Source organism: Typopeltis vanoorti, chromosome 9 (assembly GCF_054136105.1).
Source record: "Typopeltis vanoorti isolate ZY-2024b chromosome 9, IOZ_Tvanoo_1.0, whole genome shotgun sequence".
NCBI classification, from domain to species: domain Eukaryota; kingdom Metazoa; phylum Arthropoda; class Arachnida; order Uropygi; family Thelyphonidae; genus Typopeltis; species Typopeltis vanoorti.
In genome coordinates this window covers 13828247-13846828 of record NC_143557.1, presented here as the reverse complement: position 1 = coordinate 13846828, position 18582 = coordinate 13828247, and the positions used below count along the sequence as shown (strand labels likewise).

Sequence of the window (18582 nt, the reverse complement as noted above, 5' to 3'; positions counted from 1 at the left end):
TAATGATAATGAATCATCCAACTGTATGAATAACAGAAAAAAAAGACATTACTGCAGATTATTTTGTCAATAATTACCTTACTTAGGTAGAGATGACCTTGCTAATGCTTCTGCCTTGTATCTCCACTTGGGCCTGGCTCCCACTGAAGAGACCGCAATAAAGGTCGAAACTAGTCTGGGTAGTGGCCCTCCCCTTAATATATAACATTACACAAGGAGATGTGTTTTGCATTATGGGAAATAGGAGTGATATTAGCTTGCTCCACCTTTGCAACGAGTTGCCGAGTGTTGTACCACCTTACCCCAGTCCTGAAGATACCTTCAAGCGCAAACTTTGTTTGCTCACACTTGGATAAAGGATTAAACTAAATTTATTATAATTACCTTACTTGGCATGCACATGGAGTGATCTTTAATTGGCCATTTCTTAAACGTTTCCAAACGATCTGTTTCATTTTTCAGATCATAATCGTCAATTAAATAAACTTGATCGTAAGCCATCCTCTTCGAAAGTTGTAACAAATGAAGATATTTGAATTCCGCTGAACTGCTATGGCCATCTAGCGGTGATAAATTAAAATGATTGTAACCGTCTTACCATGACAACCATTGTTTACATTAGAGAACGCATGCGTAAGAGTGAGCAACGCTATATGAAAAAAGTAAAAAAAAAAAAAAAGAACGTGCGAATATCAGTTTGTTCATAATCTGCTTTGTATTTACCACATGTATAATATATAAAATATTGTAACACGAAAGTTATTTTCAAATATCGTCTTCAAGAAAATTGTGTCCCGTCGTTAGTATATTGTTAGTAATGTTTCTGTATTTTTTTTTAAAATTTATTTTCATTAAATAAAACCAACATTAATTTCTTATTAAACTATTTTAAGTTGGTGTTGCATTAAGTGCTGTTAACTTTAATGAAAAGGTATTCAATGGTTACTGTGTTGGTTTTTTCATAATTTTTATTTGAAATCTCATTCCGCATCCCATTTCTGTGTACAAATCTTGGCGTGTGGATATTTGCTGAAGGAAACTTTAGAGAGAGTATTGGTTTCAATTACGGCCGAAGCAAGTTACGCTAGCATATTAAATTAGAGACAAATGACGACTAAGGTTGTCCAGGACTGTAATATTAGTTGACAAGGAGAGACATAGAAAGTGTCTCTCTGCAGATAGGTGTAAAAGCGCGAATGTGCAAGTTGGTGAGAGCCTATCAGACAAACGTAGGGCAAATACTGCGTTAAGTAATGGGCAAGCCCACGGATGAATTCGCCAAATCTGTGCATGTGTCGTGTGAATTAGGGAATGAAAAGTAATTGATTATTATTATATTTTAACTGATATGCAATTGTTTGTTTATACTAAATGTATTTCCTCAGCATGTTTCGCTATCAATATGGCTAATATCGGTTGGTTGCTTAACATAAATAAAATAAAAAAACCGGCAAAAAAATAAACGTTTTACAACAGCAGAAAATATCTATAAGTTGAAAAGAATGGAATAAATTTAATCACGAGTATCATTAAGCATATTACATGCAGTCTCTCTATTGTGTAAACTGCATGTGATTACTGCCAGAGGTCTTTAATGTTAGACGTTAAGTAATGATTTCCAGATGTCGTGAAGGATCATTCCTTTATTTCTATATAGTGTACCTTTTGAACTACCTGTCGTAGTAATTCTCTTCTGATCAGGTTATGGAGGATGCTTGCCAATTTATCGTGTGATATCTCTGAGGATGTGCGCTATGAGTCCGCTTTTTTCTTCCCTTTTGTTTTCAACTTCGCCTATGTTAAGCAACCTCCCGATGATGCTTAGTATAAATCTAGTATAAATAAACAATTGTATACGAGTTAAAAAGCTGATTATTATCATTGAAGCAAATTTACTCATAGTGAATCGCAAAAAAAAAAGTAAGTTTTTTGCATAAAAAGAGCGGAATGCATTGCCGAAATAGGTGGCGAGCACACAAACGTTGGATTTGCTAACGCTTACAAAAAAAAAAAAAAGTCTATACAACGTTTGACCTCCTCTTCGAGTCTTGACAGATAATTAAAATCATATTACTGCAAAAATTCCAATCCCCTCTTCGGTTAAAATTGTTTCAAATGGTTTTCATTACCGGACAAATCGGATACGTCCAATTTCTATGTATTACGTACGTGTACATGCAGCGGATTTATCCTTTACCCATCATATTACTTAGCTGCGCTCAGTGCCCTCTTTCGGTGTGGAAATAAAATAATTCGATGTCTTTTTAATTATTATTGTTTACTTTTTTTTGCAAATCAGTGTCTTTAATTTTTTATTTAAAGTATATATATATAATTAATTAAAGTTATATATAAAATTAATTAAAAATTCTTGTGTAATCCGATTGGATTTTAGTCGCTGACTAGAGGAATTTTTTCTAAACCGTTCTTGCATGATCAAGCGTTTTCTATCTCTCCATCTCCCCCCCCCCCCCGAAACCTCAAGAAAATCAGCCATAGTATTCTCACTACGTCAGACAGTGATATATATGGTGTTAGGGATGGTGTAGGTTGTTTGCTGTAATATTTTCGCACTATTTTAAAACTAGCATTCGAAAACTTCCCACTTTTTAATCCAGATGCTAAATCCAACAAATGTCAGGCATGTGTGCTTACCAATATTGGAACCTTTAGTGTTTGTTGACATATTTTTAAATGAAAAAGGTTGTTTCTATTTAATAAAAAACCAGTTGTTTGTGACCATTAAATGTCCGAATGCCCATCTTATAAAGTTGGAGGAAATACCAACTAGATCTTTAGGTAACAAATGATGTTCATTGCCTAGTGAAACACCAGCACTTTGCTTATTAAAGGTTTGTGTCGGTTGTTGTTATGCATGGTCCTAGAGCAATGTTCAGGTTTCTTACATATAGTGTGCAATGGCTCCGTGGGTATGCAAAACACACTACTGGAATCCCAAACCTTCCACATTTGAGGATACGGCATGAAAATGGTTTCACATGCTGGCTGCTAGATATTCTATGAATTGAACCTGCTGGTATGAATTGGAAGGCTTACTGATCAAATGACAAATAATCCAGCTAATACCTGCTCTGCGATATCTTGCCTAGAGGGAATCTAGTTATAGTTGTAAGCAGAGCAAGGTGTGAAGTCCACTCAGTGGATTGGAGACTGAGTGTCTCACTTACTCTCTCCATGTTGGAGGTATCCCTATGGATCTTACATCCTCACCACATACATCTACTGTTTAGTTAAAATTAGCTTCTCAGCACATATTAACTATTCATAAAAATTCTGTAAAACCTCTTCAGCATTGAGCCTATAACAACCCCTGATGACTATTTTTTCCTTTTTGACCTAGACGTCTGCTCCAAACTGAAATAATTCTTATTTGAATAAAGACCTTCATCCTGTATTCCATGCAAGACCACTCTACAAACTTTTGTTTCTCATCAAATATGCTAAGGCACTCAAGAAAAGAATTCATACCACAAGTAGCTCAAAACTAAAACTCCAGCATCCCACTCACTCTACAAGGCAACATACCACATTTGCAAAAAAAGAACTTTCAAAAGGCCAAGTGCAGTAGTAAATGAGTTCAAGGAGAAGTATGATGAGTATTGTGTGAAAAATGGTTAGTACAAGCTTCCCATGATGTTTCTGACTCGAGATGCCCTAGAAAATAATTAATGGAAGAAGTTTGTGAACCTCAGGGCAACCATGTAGTTCAGTTTAGGTAAAAGTCCATGGTAAGTTTGTTTCATTTTTAATGGTTTAAAACAAATTCAGCAGTTTTGAATTCCCAGCCAGATTTCATCTAGGAGTTTGTTCAGTCTATTCAAATTCATATTTGAATCTGAGTTAGGATCATTGGTAAGTAGGTTTATTATTAACATCTGATCTTCAAGGAGTCAAAGATTCATCTTGGAAGGTTCATACTCTCTCATGCAAAAAGATCATCGACCATTCATAAACCCATTCAGTTTCCATGGTAACTACACTCTCAATCAGTGCATTCACTCACTAATCACTCCATACAAAGAACCTGCTTCTCACTCCCCTGCTCACACTCTCCTTATACAACTTTCGGGGATAACTTCTGACTTTGACTTAGAATTGTAGATAGAAAGTTGAAATTCAGGGAACATTTTGCAAAAGCTATGAAGAAAACCCAGAGAATTGCTCTAATATTGAAGAGGATATTGACTTCTTTATCAGTCTTGGGACTGGTAGCTCAGCAGTAATTTCCTCCATTCCGCTCTGTCATTGGCTTTCTTCTTAACCTCCTGGTAACTACTCAAACCCATGCTGTCTGACTTGGTCAAGAAAGCTTTTCCTTGGTCTGCCTGTTCTTCTTTTCCCTCTATTTTGCCTTCAGTTATTCTTTTCACAAGTCAATCATGTCGAAGTATATGTCCAAACCATCTATCCCTTCTGATTTTGATCGATTTAATTAGAGTTCTTGTTTCGTTTATCTCTCTCAGGACTTGTTGGTTTGATTTTTTTCCCGTCCATTTTATTTTGTTCATGCAGTGCCAGCACCACATTTCAAAAGCCTCCAATCTTCTCTGCCTAGAATCCAGGTTTCACATCCATACAGTACAATGCTCCATATCAATGTCTTTACTAATTTTTTTTTCAATTGTAGGTTGAGGTTTCCTGTTAAAATGCTTTTCATCTTAGAGAATTGGGCTTTTGCATTGTTTATTCTTGATCTTATGTCTTCTCTTGTTCTGCCATTTTATGTTATTAGGCTTCCTAAATATTTAAAGCTTTTCACTTGTTTTATTTGTTCTTTGCTGATGTCTATATTCTTCTTCTTATTATTATTTCCCAGGACCTCATGGAGTCAAAGACTCATCTGGGAGGTCTTTTTATCACACACTCACATCTCATCATACTGTGTCTTAAACACACTCAAACTCCTTGCAGACACCACACTCTCAGGCAAGGCATTCCAATCATTCACAACCCTGCACAAAAAAAACCTGCCTCTCACTCCCCTACTCACACCCTCTTTATACAGTTTCCAGGGATGATCTCTGGTTCTCCCCTGATCTCCCACTATTCTCTGTATAACTTCTCCAAAATTGATCTTATAACAACCCCTTACCAACTTGTAGGTCTCTATCATATCTCCCCTCTTCCTTCTCTCCACCAGACTCTGCAAATTACATCTTCTCAATCTTTCCTCATACTCAACATTCCAGAGGTCAGAAACTACCTTAGTCAGTCGCCTTGGACCCTTTCCAACATCTCTTCATCCTTCTGAAAACCCGGTGACCAAATCTGGGCACAATAGGCCATATGTGGCCTAATCAAAGCCTTATACAATGGAACAAGAATCTCCCTACTTTTACACGTCAGTGTCCTCCGCATCATTCCCAGAAGTCTTTGTGTTCTTCACAATTTTGGTGATGTGTCCCCTAAATTTTAGATCCTTATCCACTATCACCCCCAGATCTCTTATTTCCTCTACCTCCAACAATATATTCTCACCAAGCATAAATTCTGCATCCCATCTTTGTTTTCCAAATTTTATGCTCTGTATTGATAGGGATTTTGCCTATAACAATGATTTTAGTCTTATCTGTTTTGATTTTCATTTTATATTTTTCAAGGTTATTAGTTAGTAATTCTAGCATTGTTTTTAAAGTTCTTCTGTTTTCTGCTACAAGGGCTATGTCATCAGCAAATCTTATACACACGACTTGCTCAGCATTTATCTTTATGCCACTATTTATTTTATCTTTAGTTTCCTGAATGGCCTTTTCAATATATAAATTAAATAAAGGTGGTGAAAGTATACATCCTTGTCTTACTCCACTCCTTATATTTATTATTTTCTCCTTATCATTGATTTTAATCCGTCCATTTTGATTTTTGTAAATTTGATAAATTATTTTCCTATCCCTCAAATCTATGCCGATATTAGTTAGACAATTTAGGAGTATTTGCTGGTTTATTTTATCAAACGCTTTCTCTAAATCAAGGAAGCAAATGTAAGTATTTTGACTAAGGTCTAATCTTCTCTCTATTATTGTTCTTAAACAGAGTATTGCCTCTCTTGTTCCTTTATTCTTTCCGAATCCAAATTGGTCTTTATCCAATAGACAATCTATTTTTGAATAAATTCTATTTTGAATAATTTTTAGCAGAATTTTGCTAATATGTGGTATTAAAGCTATTGTTCTAAATCGGCTGCACATTTGTTATTCTTTTTTGGTATTGGTATTATGGTTGATTTCATAAACTCCTTTTGGTATTTCTCCTCTATCATAGATTTGGGCTATTAATTGATAGAGTAAGGTTTTTGTCTCATCACCTAGATTTTGTAGCAGTTCTATAGGAATATTGTCTACACCTGGACTTTTTTCCTTACTCATTTCAGACAGTGCTTTATCAAATTCTTCTCACATTATTGGGGATCCTAGACTATCTTCATTTTGATTTTCTATGCTGATATCAACATCAAGTTCGTCGCCATTATAGAGATTTTCAAGATAATTCTTCCATTCCATTAATATATTCTCAGATTCTATTAGTAATTTTGAGTAACGACTCAATGATCCGTGGTGTTCAAGATAGGATGCGTGAGGAGTGTTTGCCAGGAGGAACAATAGAAAGGGTGGCTATGGCAATTAAGAGAAGTGAAAGGGTGGATGAGATGATTGTAATGGTAGGAATGAATGACTTGAGTGGTAATGTAAGTCGGGCAGCGAGAGATATGAGATTTTTGCTTGAGACTGTACGGAAGAAGACAGAGAGAGGAAAAATAGTGTGCGTGTTGCCTAGGTATGATAATGATGAGCTGAGCAGAAGAGCGGTGATATTGAATGGCATAATAGCGAGAATGTGTGACAAGAGAGGACTGGTATATGTGGATGCTTGGAGTGCGTTTGAGGAAAGAGAGGAGTTGTATGCGAGAGACCGTTTACATTTGAATGAGGAAGGACGTAGGCATCTGGAGAGATTGCTGTTCTGAATGAGTCAGTGTGTCCCAGGGAGGATGATAGCAGGGGTGGCCTCTTGTGGGAATGGATACTTGGGAGAAGGGAGACAATGTCAGGTAAGACTGAGCCCAGTGGAGTCTAGAAGGGATAATGCTGGGTATAGAAACAATGGCATTTATATGCTGTATACTAATGCCAGGAGTATCCAGAATAAGGGAGAGGAATTGGTGGCGCAGATAGCATCAGCCTGGGCAAAAATTATTGCGATCACTGAGACGTGGTTGACAGAAGGGGATATAAAAAAAGGAATAGAAGTCGCTGGGTATAGCATTTTTCGCCAGGATAGGAGGGGAAAGCATGGTGGTGGGGTGCTGCTTATGATAAGTGATGACCTATGTCCTCTAAGAGTGGAGAATTTGGAAGGAAGTGAGACAAATGATTTTGAGAGCGTATGGTGTGAGGTAGAGGTAGGCAAGACAGGATATTTAGTGGGGTGTTGCTACAGACCCAGGAGCACAGAGGATGGGGACCAGGAGATGTTTAGACAGCTAAGTCTGGCAAGTGCAAGAAGAATGATTGTTATGGGAGATTTTAACTTCAGTAGTATAAATTGGAGAGAGGAAGATGCATGTAACAATAGGGGAATGGAATTTCTAGAATTCTTGAGGGACAAATGTCTTAGGCAACATGTAACAGAGGGAACAAGAGGTTCAAAAATTTTGGATTTGGTTATAGCATCAGAAGAGTTGATAATAACTGAGTTGACGTCTCTCCCACCAGTTGGAGAGAGTGACCATATGGTGTTGACTTGGAAAATGAATAGACATGCAGGAGTATCAAAGAGACGGGAACTTATGTGGAATTATAAGGCAGGTGATTATAATAGTCTTAGACGTCAACTTCGGGAAGTTTCATGGAGGGAGGAATTGGAAGGCCGGGATATCGCCAGTGCGTGGGAAATTGTGAAAGAATATTTGTTATCAGCAATGGTAAGTTGTATACCACGAGTGAAGAAGAGGGCGCAATTTGGAGTAAAGTGGATGACAAACAATATTAAACAGGAATTGCATGCGAAAAAGAGGCTATGGAAGAGATATAAGGAGACAGGTGAAGAGATGCATGAGGAATATAAGACACAGGCCAGAAGAGTGACTCGTGTGGTAAGAAAAGTGAAACTGGAATATGAGAGGAGATTGGCCATAAGATCCAAAGAAAATCCTAGGGAATTTTTTAGCTATGTGGCCAGTAGGAGGAGAAATGACTGTGGAAGAATGATATTGTGGGATAAAAATGGGAATAGAGTGACTGATGCAGAGGACATAGTGGAATTGTTCAATGAACACTTTATTGGAGTATTTCATCCTAGAGGAGTCAGTTTTAATGCTAGAGGGATAGGACTGGTACGAGGTCTGGAGGTACAGGAGGAGAGTGTGTTTCAGATACTGAGTACTCTGGATGTCAGTAAAGCTGTGGGACTGGATGGTATTTCGCCACGTCTTTTGAGAGAATGTGCTAGGGAATTGACAATACCTTTAACGTGGCTTTTCAATGAAAGTCTGGCTTTGGCAAAGGTGCCCAGGGAATGGAAGGAAGGTAAGATAGTGCCATTGCATAAGGGTGGTAACAGACTGGAAGTGTCTAATTATAGGCCAGTCTGTGTGTCATCAGTAGTTGTTAAGATCTTGGAGAAAGTAGTGAGGGACCGTGTACAGCATTGGGCAGATGAGGGTAATGTTATCTGTGAGAATCAACATGGATTTGTGAAAGGACGCTCTTGTTTTAGCAATATGCTAGCCTTTTATAATAAAGTTACAAGAGCATTAGATGAGGGAAAGGCATATACTGCAATTTTCTTAGACTTGGCGAAGGCATTTGACAGGGTGCCACATGATAAGCTGATATTTAAGTTGCAGCACATGGGTCTGGATGTCAGATTGGTCAACTGGATTCAGGATTGGCTGTCTGATAGGTATCAGAGAGTTGTGTATGGTGGAGCAGTTTCCAGGAGGCAGAGGGTTACAAGTGGGGTCCCACAGGGCTCAGTACTAGGACCTATATTGTTTAACCTTTATATCAATGACATAGCCAGTGGATTGCAGGGGGATATTCAGTTGTTTGCGGATGATGCGAAGCTGGGAAGGATTATTAGTAATAGTGCAGATGTGGTAGCCCTGCAAGAGGATTTAAATAAGCTAGATAGATGGGCAAATGAATGGGGGTGTCAGTTTAATGCAGCAAAATGTAAGGTCTTGAGGTTTGGGAAACATCGATGGGATGCTGCATACTCTTTGGGAGGAGTTATACTGGAGGAAGTAGGGGAGACAAGAGATCTGGGGTTGATGATTGATAGAAACCTGAAGTTTAGGGGACATATTGCAAAGGTGGTGAAGGTAACACAGAGGATTGCTGCTATTATGAGAAGGACACTGACCTGCAGAGATAAGAGGGTTATCATTCCGTTGTATAAGTCTCTGATCAGACCACACTTGGACTATTGTTCTCAGATTTGGTCCCCAGGATTTGAAGGGGATAAATTAACTGTGGAAAGAATACAAAGACGGATGACAAAGATGGTTTCAGGACTGTACAAGGATAGTTATGAGGATCGGCTGAGAGAATGTGGACTGCAGAGTTTGGTGGATAGAAGAAGGAGAGGTGATATGATTGAGACTTTTAAACTGTTGAGAGGTGGTTTTTTGTGGTTGACACTGGGGAGTTCTTTCGCTTGGTTGATCAGCGGGAAGGAGTGATGACAAGAGGCCATCCCTGGAAGTTACGAAAGGAAACTGTGAGCAAGAGGGTAAGGAGTGGTTTCTTTGTGTGGAGGGTGGTTGAGCCGTGGAATGCATTGCCTGATGGAGTGGTGGGAGCGAGAACGGTCAGTGAGTTTAAAGAGTGGTATGATAAACTTTGTGTTTCTCAGGGGGGGGACCTCCCCTCGATGAGTCTTGACAGACTTTATGTCTTAGAAAGGACCTCCCTCGATGAGTCTTTTGACTCCTTGTAGGCCTGAATAATAATAATAATAATAAATAATTTTCCATTTTCATCTTTGATGGCATTGTTATTAAATTTGAAAGTCAGTTTGTTAATTTCTTTATAGACTTTCTCTATGTTTTCTTTTTTAAATAATTCATCTATGTTATTACACTGTTCTTCCAGGTATTCTTTTTTGGCTTGTCTACCTTTTCTTGTAATTTGATTTTTAAGATATTTGTATTTGGCCACATCTTCTTCTTGATCAGCATTTTTATATTTTCTTCTTTCATTCATAAGGCCAAGTATTTCATCTGTTATCCAATGTTTTCTTTTTTCTTTTTCTGCATTTTTCAATAATTGATTTGATGAATTTGTAATTAACTCTTTAATCATATTCCATTGGTTTTCAATATTATTCTGACTATTTATGTTTTCTGGAATGTTATGATCAGTTGCCTCTTGGTATCCTCTCTTTAATTCTTTACTCTTTAATTTTTCAAGGTTCCATCTTATTGGTTTGTATCTTTGGATTTGTTTCCTATGTTTCAGTTATGTTTTCATTAAGACAAGGTTATGGTCACTACTAATGTCTTTAATTCTTTACTCTTTAATTTTTCAAGGTTCCATCTTATTGGTTTGTATCTTTGGATTTGTTTCCTATGTTTCAGTTATGTTTTCATTAAGACAAGGTTATGGTCACTACTAATGTCGGCACCTGGATAGCTTTTGCAATTTTTTATTTGGTTTCTGTATCTTTTCTTGACCAATATATAATCTATTTGATATCTATTTGAATCCCCAGGTGCTTTCCAGGTGTATCTTCTTTTTGGAACTTGAAATAGTGTATTTGCTATAACTAACTGTTTTTGTGTACAAAATTCTATTAATTGCTTTCCTCTTTCATTCCTACGTCCAAGACCAAATCTTCCTGAAACATTATCATTGCTCTCTTCTCCCACTATAACATTCCAATCTCCCATTATTATTGTATTGTCTCTGTCTTTATAGCTGCTCCAGATTTCTTCTATTTGTTCATAAATTTCTTCTATTTCTTCATTGCTATGTTGTGATGTTAGCATATAGACTATTATAATATTGAGGTTTACTGGTTCATTTTGAATGCTTATCACCATGATTCTGTCACTATGGTTAATTATTGTAGTGATTAACTTTCCAACTTTTTTATGAAGCATTATTGCAACACCTGACTCTCCCTTCTTTTGTCCTGAATATATTATCCGAAATTCTCCACTCCAGAAATCACCCTATCCTCCCCCCTCTCATCTCACTAATGCCAGAATGTCTATTTCAAGTCTTTCCATTTCTTTTTTCACATTTTCTGTTTTACTTGGTTCTAGCAGTGTTCTTGCTAGAACCAGGTAAAATTACATGCATATTGACTAGTTGATATTGACTAATTTTGCAGTGATAAAATAGTGGTAGTGGTTGCAGTGTATAAAGTAGTGGTTGTCATATTTTGCACGATGCTGCATATGGTTTGCAAAGTTGTTTGTTGTTCCTCTTGAAGCAATTTTGGTTTTTCTTATGTTTATCATAAAAAAACAAAAATTCATGACAGATATATAATATTTTTCTCACATATATAAATATATGACACACATAAAATACAATGCATACAAACAGCACTCCACAAATAATCCAAAATCCTACTTGACATGTAAAAATGTACTGACACAACTCCCCCCCCTTTTCTAAAATTTTTTAATGATATGTCTCAATAAGTTAATAGAAGTTATACAAAGTGATTAGTGCTGCTGTATCTTGGTTGGAGAAGATTTTCTTGGTGTGAGAACCACTCTGTGAAGAAAAAGTTCATAAATAATAAGAATTAGAATGTAAGTAAAAATAACATTGATGTTTGGAAAATATAATTTATTATTATTATTATTCAGGCCTCCATGGAGTCGAAAGTGAGAGGTTCTTTCTAAAAAGTCTATCATACCACTCCTTGAACTTGAGTATGCTGCCTCCCATCAGTGTATCCCAAATTTCAAGACTAAACTGAAATCCCCCATTCATTTGCCTAACTGTTCAGTTTATTCAAATTGTCTTGGCTGCCACATTTGCACTATTACTAATAACCTTTCCTAGCTTCAGATCATCTGCAAACAACTGAATATTTCTCTGACTAAATAAACACACATAACCACAGTAATAAGTTTTAATAAGTAAATATTTCATCCTAAGTATCATAGGACATAGTCAGTACAGTTAATTCAAACAACACTAGGAATAACATACAGTTAGGGCGCATGATTACAATGGAATCCCAATATGCATGTGTGTTATAGAATTAAATTAAAATATATCTGGAGGGGAAAGAAAAAAAAATAGATTACATTAAAATAAGATAACATATATGAAAATTACATCACATAATTTTGTATGACAATTTCCCATACTTTAGGGATAGCAAGAACGTCATTACAGTTTAGATTTGGTCTGTGAAGTAGGCCTTCAGCACTTTCTTTATATAAACGTTCATGTTTCTATACGATCTATGTAGAAGTTTGGTGTTTTTCCAATGGATCCTATGGTTTGGGTTTTCAGCTGCATGTTGTGCGAGGCCAGATTTCTGCAGTTTGATACGACGGATATGGTTTTGATGTTCCGAAATGCATTTATGAACAGATCTACCTGTCTGTCCATAATAAGACAATTTACAGGAGCATGGAACCTTGTACATGCCAGGTAGCATCAGAGGTGAGAGTTTCTCTGTTGGAGAAGAATTATGAAGAAATACAAACTTGCTACTACCTACAAACCAATCAACTATATCTATAGCTTGTTACCTTCTCTGATGTCCTGTGATACTTGGGATGAAATATTTACTTATTAAAACTTATTACTGTGGTTACGTGTGTTTGTTTTGTCATGAATTCTCCACAGGTTTCATTGTATAATAAATGAATATCTCCCTGCAATCCACTGACAATGTCATTGATATAAAGGTTAAACAATATTGCTGGCCTGGTTGGCCGAGTGGTTAGCATATCTGCTCTCCAGTCAAAAGGCTGTGGGTTTGAATCCTACTTTGGGCATGGATGTTTGTGATTGTCTGTGAAAATACTAGTAGTGGTAATGAGCGGTAGATGGCATTGGTGTAGTTGCCATTCATTATAGTTGGTGGATCGAGTGGTGGAGACAGAGTTGTGGAGTAGGTGCCCTCCCTCGATGAGTCTTTGAACTCTCTGGAGGTGTCACGTTATAATTATAATAGTGAATATCTCAGTACTGAGCCCTGTGGGACCACACTTGTAACCTCCTGCCTTCTTGATATTTCCCCCATACACGACTCTCTGATACCTACCAGATAGCCAATCCTGAATCCAGTTGACTAACCTGACATCTAAACCCATGTTTCAGTATCTCCCATAATGCAAAGCACATCTCTTTGCGGACATGTATATTGCTATTCATTAAGGGAAGGGCCACTACCCAGACTGGTTTCGACCTTTATTGAGGTCTCGTCAGTGGGAGCCACACCCACTGACCCAGACCCATTTAATAATAAGGTGGTATTGTATGCCCATAGTTTGTAGATCTCAGCTTGGCGATTTGCCAAAAATAGTCGATTCATGCTGAAGAGGAGAAAGAAAATGAAGGACGTATGAATTGGTCGCCAACATGCGAAATCACGTGCTTTATAGGTAAAATTTTCCAACTGTTATACAAGCAACATATTTAACTACAATGATCATAAAAGAGAAGTTAATTTTCCGACATATAATAATAAACAACTCGTCCCACAATACGGACTGATTACCCTATTATCGGAATGGATTCTCCTCCTGTTGACATGCGCAGAAGTGTCGAAAGGTATGAAATTTGTGGACGTACAATACACCTTTTGGCAACTCGTATAGGTAAATATCACCTCTCCATTGCTTCTGCCTTAGTATCACCACTTCTGGGTCTGACTCCCACAATGAAGGTCTGGTTAGTGGCCCTTCCCTTAATGCATAGCATTATACATGTCCACAAGGAGATGTGGTTTGCATTATGGGAGATACTGAGACAAGGAGTGATGAGAGCTTGGTCCACCTTTACTGCAAGTTGTCTCAGTCCTGAAGATACTTCAGGCACAAACTTTGTTTGCTTACACTTGGATAAAGGATAAAACTAAATTTATTATAGTCTAACCAAGTTGAAAATAAACTTCCAACATCTTTCTCTAAATCCAGAGTTATTTAATAATAAGGTGATACACCTTTTGGCAACTCGTATAGGTAAATATGACCTCTCCATTGCTTCTGCTTTAGTATTACCAGGTTGATACATTTGTGAGTAATGGCAATTGGATGTGCTTCTTTTGATTTTAGTGGTGATTAGCGAGTTTTGATTTTGTGAATCTTCATTGATAGTGGAGTACAAAATAAGATTTTGACTTTTGATGCAATTTTCCCAGGCCCTCTCCTGTTCCCTGCCATGTGCCCATCAATAATCCGCATCTTGTAGAATTCGACTGACGGTCTACACTTGGCAGAAAGAAAGGACAAGACAGGTCCTGAATCTCACAGCCCTCCAATAATTGCTATTGCTTCGCGTGTTTAGCGAAAGCTCGGTATTGCTAGCAGTCCTTTGCGGCTACAGGATTCTCTACAGAATTTCTGCTGGCAGGTCTCTAGACCTGCAGGGTTTCTGCTTGCACTCATACGCAATTAAATCGATATGAGCGTGCCTGACCTAGACGTCATCTTCGAATTGCTCGATGAAGAGCCGCTCTTATACTTGTCAATAAACTTCAAAAGAAGTTCAAGATGAAATGGCCCTCTAACATGATCGATCTCGACATGATCATTAATTCGCTTGACAAAGGGCTAGCACTCACTTTCATTAAAAAGCTACTTAAAAAATTTGAACAAGAATGGCCTAGCTACTTAAACTTACATTCCTTACCAGGGGTTGATGATGAGGAGAATGAAGACACTCCTCAATCTGAGGAAAAGCTCAATCTAGTGGTGTCTGCCTCTAATCCTTCTGATCAAGGAGAGACCCACGTTCGTAAAAAGCAAAAAACTCTCACTTCTGTACCCACAAATGATGTTGGTATGGACGAAGACTCTCCCAATTCAGATCCCTCTGCCTCCCCCAATGAGAAGGTGCCACCGATTATCCTAAGGGATAAACAGAGATGGACAACCCTAAGAACCACCATGGCTAACCTGCAAATAAATTATAGATTGGGCCAAAAATGTTGACAAGGGCATAAAAATTCAGCCTGCCATGGTGGCTGATTATAGAAATCTTACAAAGGAGCTGGACACAAGAGGAATACAATATCATACGTTTTCACTTACCTCCGAAAAAAATTTGAAGGTGGTTTGAGAAGTCTCTGAGAATACTGATCCGAATGAAATAGTCACTGACCTCAACTTGCAGTATCTGCCTCCAATAAAGGTAAGTAGAATGTTTAGATCAAATAAGACCCCTATGCCTCTAGTTTTAGTAGAGATTCATAATATTTATAAAGACATATACAATCTAAAATCAATCTGTAGACTCAAAATCACCCCAGAACCTATGTACAGGTGCTTAAAATGTGGTGAGAATCACCCCACAAATACTTGCACTAAGCCAAAATCCACCCTGACTAAGTGTGCTAATTGAGGCGGTCCTCACCCCACTAATTATAGAGGGTGTATCCATCACCCCAAAAATAGATGGAACGGCCCAAATAGTCAATCTACCTCATCATCTAGTGCACAAACTCCTGAAATTCAAGCTCCTCAGCCCTCTAAGAGTGAGAACATGGCAACAGGTGCTCGCCCACCATTAGCTGAGCCTATTAAGAAAATGAATCTTCATCATCAAACGAGAACATATGCCGATGTCGTCCGCTCCAAACAGACAGTCCAAAACCAGAACCTGGCTAATCCACATTCAAATCTATCAGCTGTTATCACCTTTTCTCTTGCAAATATGCTGCAGGATTTCAGCAACTCAAATCCATCGCTAAGTATTACAAAAAGATTTTTAGCAAACTCAATCTATATTATCTGCACTCTCTGATGCATAGGAAAAAAATCACTCCAGACTTAGGATTATTGCCTGGAACGCCAACAGTTTCAAAAACAAAGTGCTAGAAATTTAAGGAACTCAATAATAGACATAACCCAGATATATTACTAATCAACGAAACTCACCTGAGGCCTGCTGACAACCCCAGTATCAGAGGGTATCAGTTTTATAGAAACGACAGACTTGAGTACAGAGGTGGAGGCACAGCCATCCTTATCAAAAACTATATAAATCATCATACATCATGCAATCAACCCTGCAACCACCAAACTCGAAATCACAGGCATTAATGTTGTCACAAAAAACTCAGTTGGAAACCTAAAGGTTTTTCTGCTTACAACCCTCCATCAAAAACACTGTTGACCTCAGATCTAGATGCCATCCTCGGAGTAAAAGGACCAGTCATCATCGCTAGTGACCTCAATGCAAAACATCCTGCCTGGAGCAGTAAAACTACCAACAAAAATGACTGCATACTGTTTAACTACTCAAGTTTCAACTGTATAGCTGTGGCTGGTCCTTCAGTACCAACTCATCTCAGTCCAAGTAGCTCCTCCGACGTCTTAGATATAGTTGTCCTCCAAAACGTCAAATTGCAGTACTACTGGGATTCACTAGATGAATTAACCTCTGACCACAACTCTATTCTGCTCCAGTTGGGCAATCAGAAGGGACTGTCCCCCCCCTGCCTCACACCTTCATACCTTGGGAAAAATTATCCAATTTGCTCCCAAACTACTTTGTCCCTGTTCCTCATATTAACTCCAAGGAGGAAATTGATTCTGCAGTCAACAAATTTACTCAACAAATTAATACAGCCTTATCATCCATCACCTCAAATACGCCTGCTTCTAAGCCTAAACGACTACCAGAAGAGATTATGAACTTGATCAGGGAAAAAAATAAGACTTCTCCAGTCGAAATCTATGACATCATACAGAATTTGAAGAATAAAAAAGCTCCTGGACCTGACGGCATTCCTAATAAAGTTATTAAACTGCTTCCCCGAAAGGCCATCGTACATCTTATAACAATAATAAATGCCATTCTTAGATTTAAATATTTTCCCTGTGCTTGGAAGTTGGTGGATGTGGTCCCTATTTATAAGCCTAGTAAGGACCCACAGTTGCCACAAAGTTATCTTCCCATCAGTCTGATATTCAATTTTGGGCAAAATCGCTGAAAAAGTCATCCTCTCCAAAATTCAAGTCTCTGTAAACAAGCTAAATATCCTTCCTACAGAACAGTTCAGTTTTCGCAAACTCCACAGCACCACTCAACAGATCCATAGACTAGTTGAATACATTACCACCAGCTTCAACTGGCATCAATACACCGGAGCAGTCTTTCTTGACTTAGAAAAGGCCTTTGACAAACTATGGCACTTTGGACTCCTATACAAGCTGATCTTAGGCGGCATTCCACTGGATCTGATCCACCTCATAAAGTCTTTTCTTTCTGGAAGACACATGCAGGTTAAGCTAAATGGGGCAGTATGTACCCAGCGGCGGATCTTAGCTGGATTGCCTCAAGGATCCCTCCTGTCGCCGATACTTTTCTCGATTTACATCTTGGATCTTGGAGGCATTTCTTTTGGACTAACCCCAAAGAGAGAACCCCTCATTATACTTGGAATTCTCTTCACCACTTACCCAGTATTACCAGTCCAAGAACTTAGAAATGTTAGAAGACTGGAAAATAGGGCTACTCTCTTTTTCTTCTAAAGCCATAGTACTCAAAACCATAATCTTTCCTGCTCAGTTGTACATAATAAATTTACAGACATCACAGAAGCTGAAGAAAAGCAATTATATAGTAAACCTCTGCAAATTTTTTAGTCTAGCTGATACCAAGAAGTTAAAAAGGAATTTCTTCAACTATCAACAAAAGATGGAGGATTTGGACTTCCAGTCTTAAAATTCTGCTATTTAAGCAATACAGCTTCAAAAATCCATAAAATACTGCAAATTAATTGCACATTTGCAGACCTTCTCCAGTACTACTTGGGTTTTCATCTTCCCCTGTTTGGAGTTAATGATTATAAAGGTCCAAAAGCTGAGATTGTTCCTGAATACTACAACACTCTGTGCTTAATTTTAAGACTACTAAAACACTCTGGAATTGACATTATTTCCATTAAAAAAAAGTAAAATTTGGTATAAAGAAATCTTTAATCTCTTTCGCTGCGAAGTTCCACAGTTGGGTACTGACAACAATATTTTGTTTCATAACTTGAAGTTTCAAGGGTACCCTAACAGGGAGGGATCTTGCTTGGAGGATTGCATGTGGTTGGCTTCCAGTCAGTGCCATCAAATGGAGGTACTTTAACATTGGAGATCCAATCTGTGACATATGTTACCAGTTGGAAACAGTAGAACATGCATTCTACATGCTCTGTGTATTTCGAACCGATTATGTAATGTGTTGGGCATGCCACTATTTACAACAGAACAGGTTATTTTTTTTACAATACCCACCACCTGTCAGCAATGGGAAGGGAATTTTGATTTTTATAATTAATGAATTAAAATACCATTTATGGAAGGTTAGAAAAAAAACTTTGATTTGAAAACCAGCAATATGATATCCAAATACTTTATAATATTGT

At 37.8% G+C, this 18582-nt stretch overlaps 2 protein-coding genes across 8 annotated transcripts in view; one reads left to right on the top strand and one right to left on the bottom strand.

The window, feature by feature from the left end:
* The window catches only part of Det (baculoviral IAP repeat containing deterin), a 64731-nt gene extending 64147 nt beyond the window's left edge, over positions 1–584 (bottom strand). The window contains exon 1 of one of the 2 annotated variants that reach the window (XM_090397380.1): positions 385–584. In XM_090397380.1, coding sequence (XP_090253506.1) covers positions 385–501 — 117 coding nt within the window. In that variant the 5' untranslated portion in view covers positions 502–584. The remainder of the gene's footprint in view (positions 1–384) is intronic. The other variant, XM_090397381.1, reaches the window with a different exon arrangement.
* A 93-nt stretch (positions 585–677) lies between these two features.
* The window catches only part of LOC150102890 (cilia- and flagella-associated protein 52), a 640784-nt gene continuing 622879 nt past the window's right edge, over positions 678–18582 (top strand). For 2 of the 6 annotated variants that reach the window (XM_090397375.1, XM_090397374.1), the window contains exon 1: positions 822–1318. In XM_090397375.1, the coding sequence (XP_090253501.1) occupies positions 1312–1318 (7 nt within the window). In that variant the 5' untranslated portion in view covers positions 822–1311. The other 4 variants (XM_090397379.1, XM_090397377.1, XM_090397376.1 and 1 more) reach the window with 3 other exon arrangements.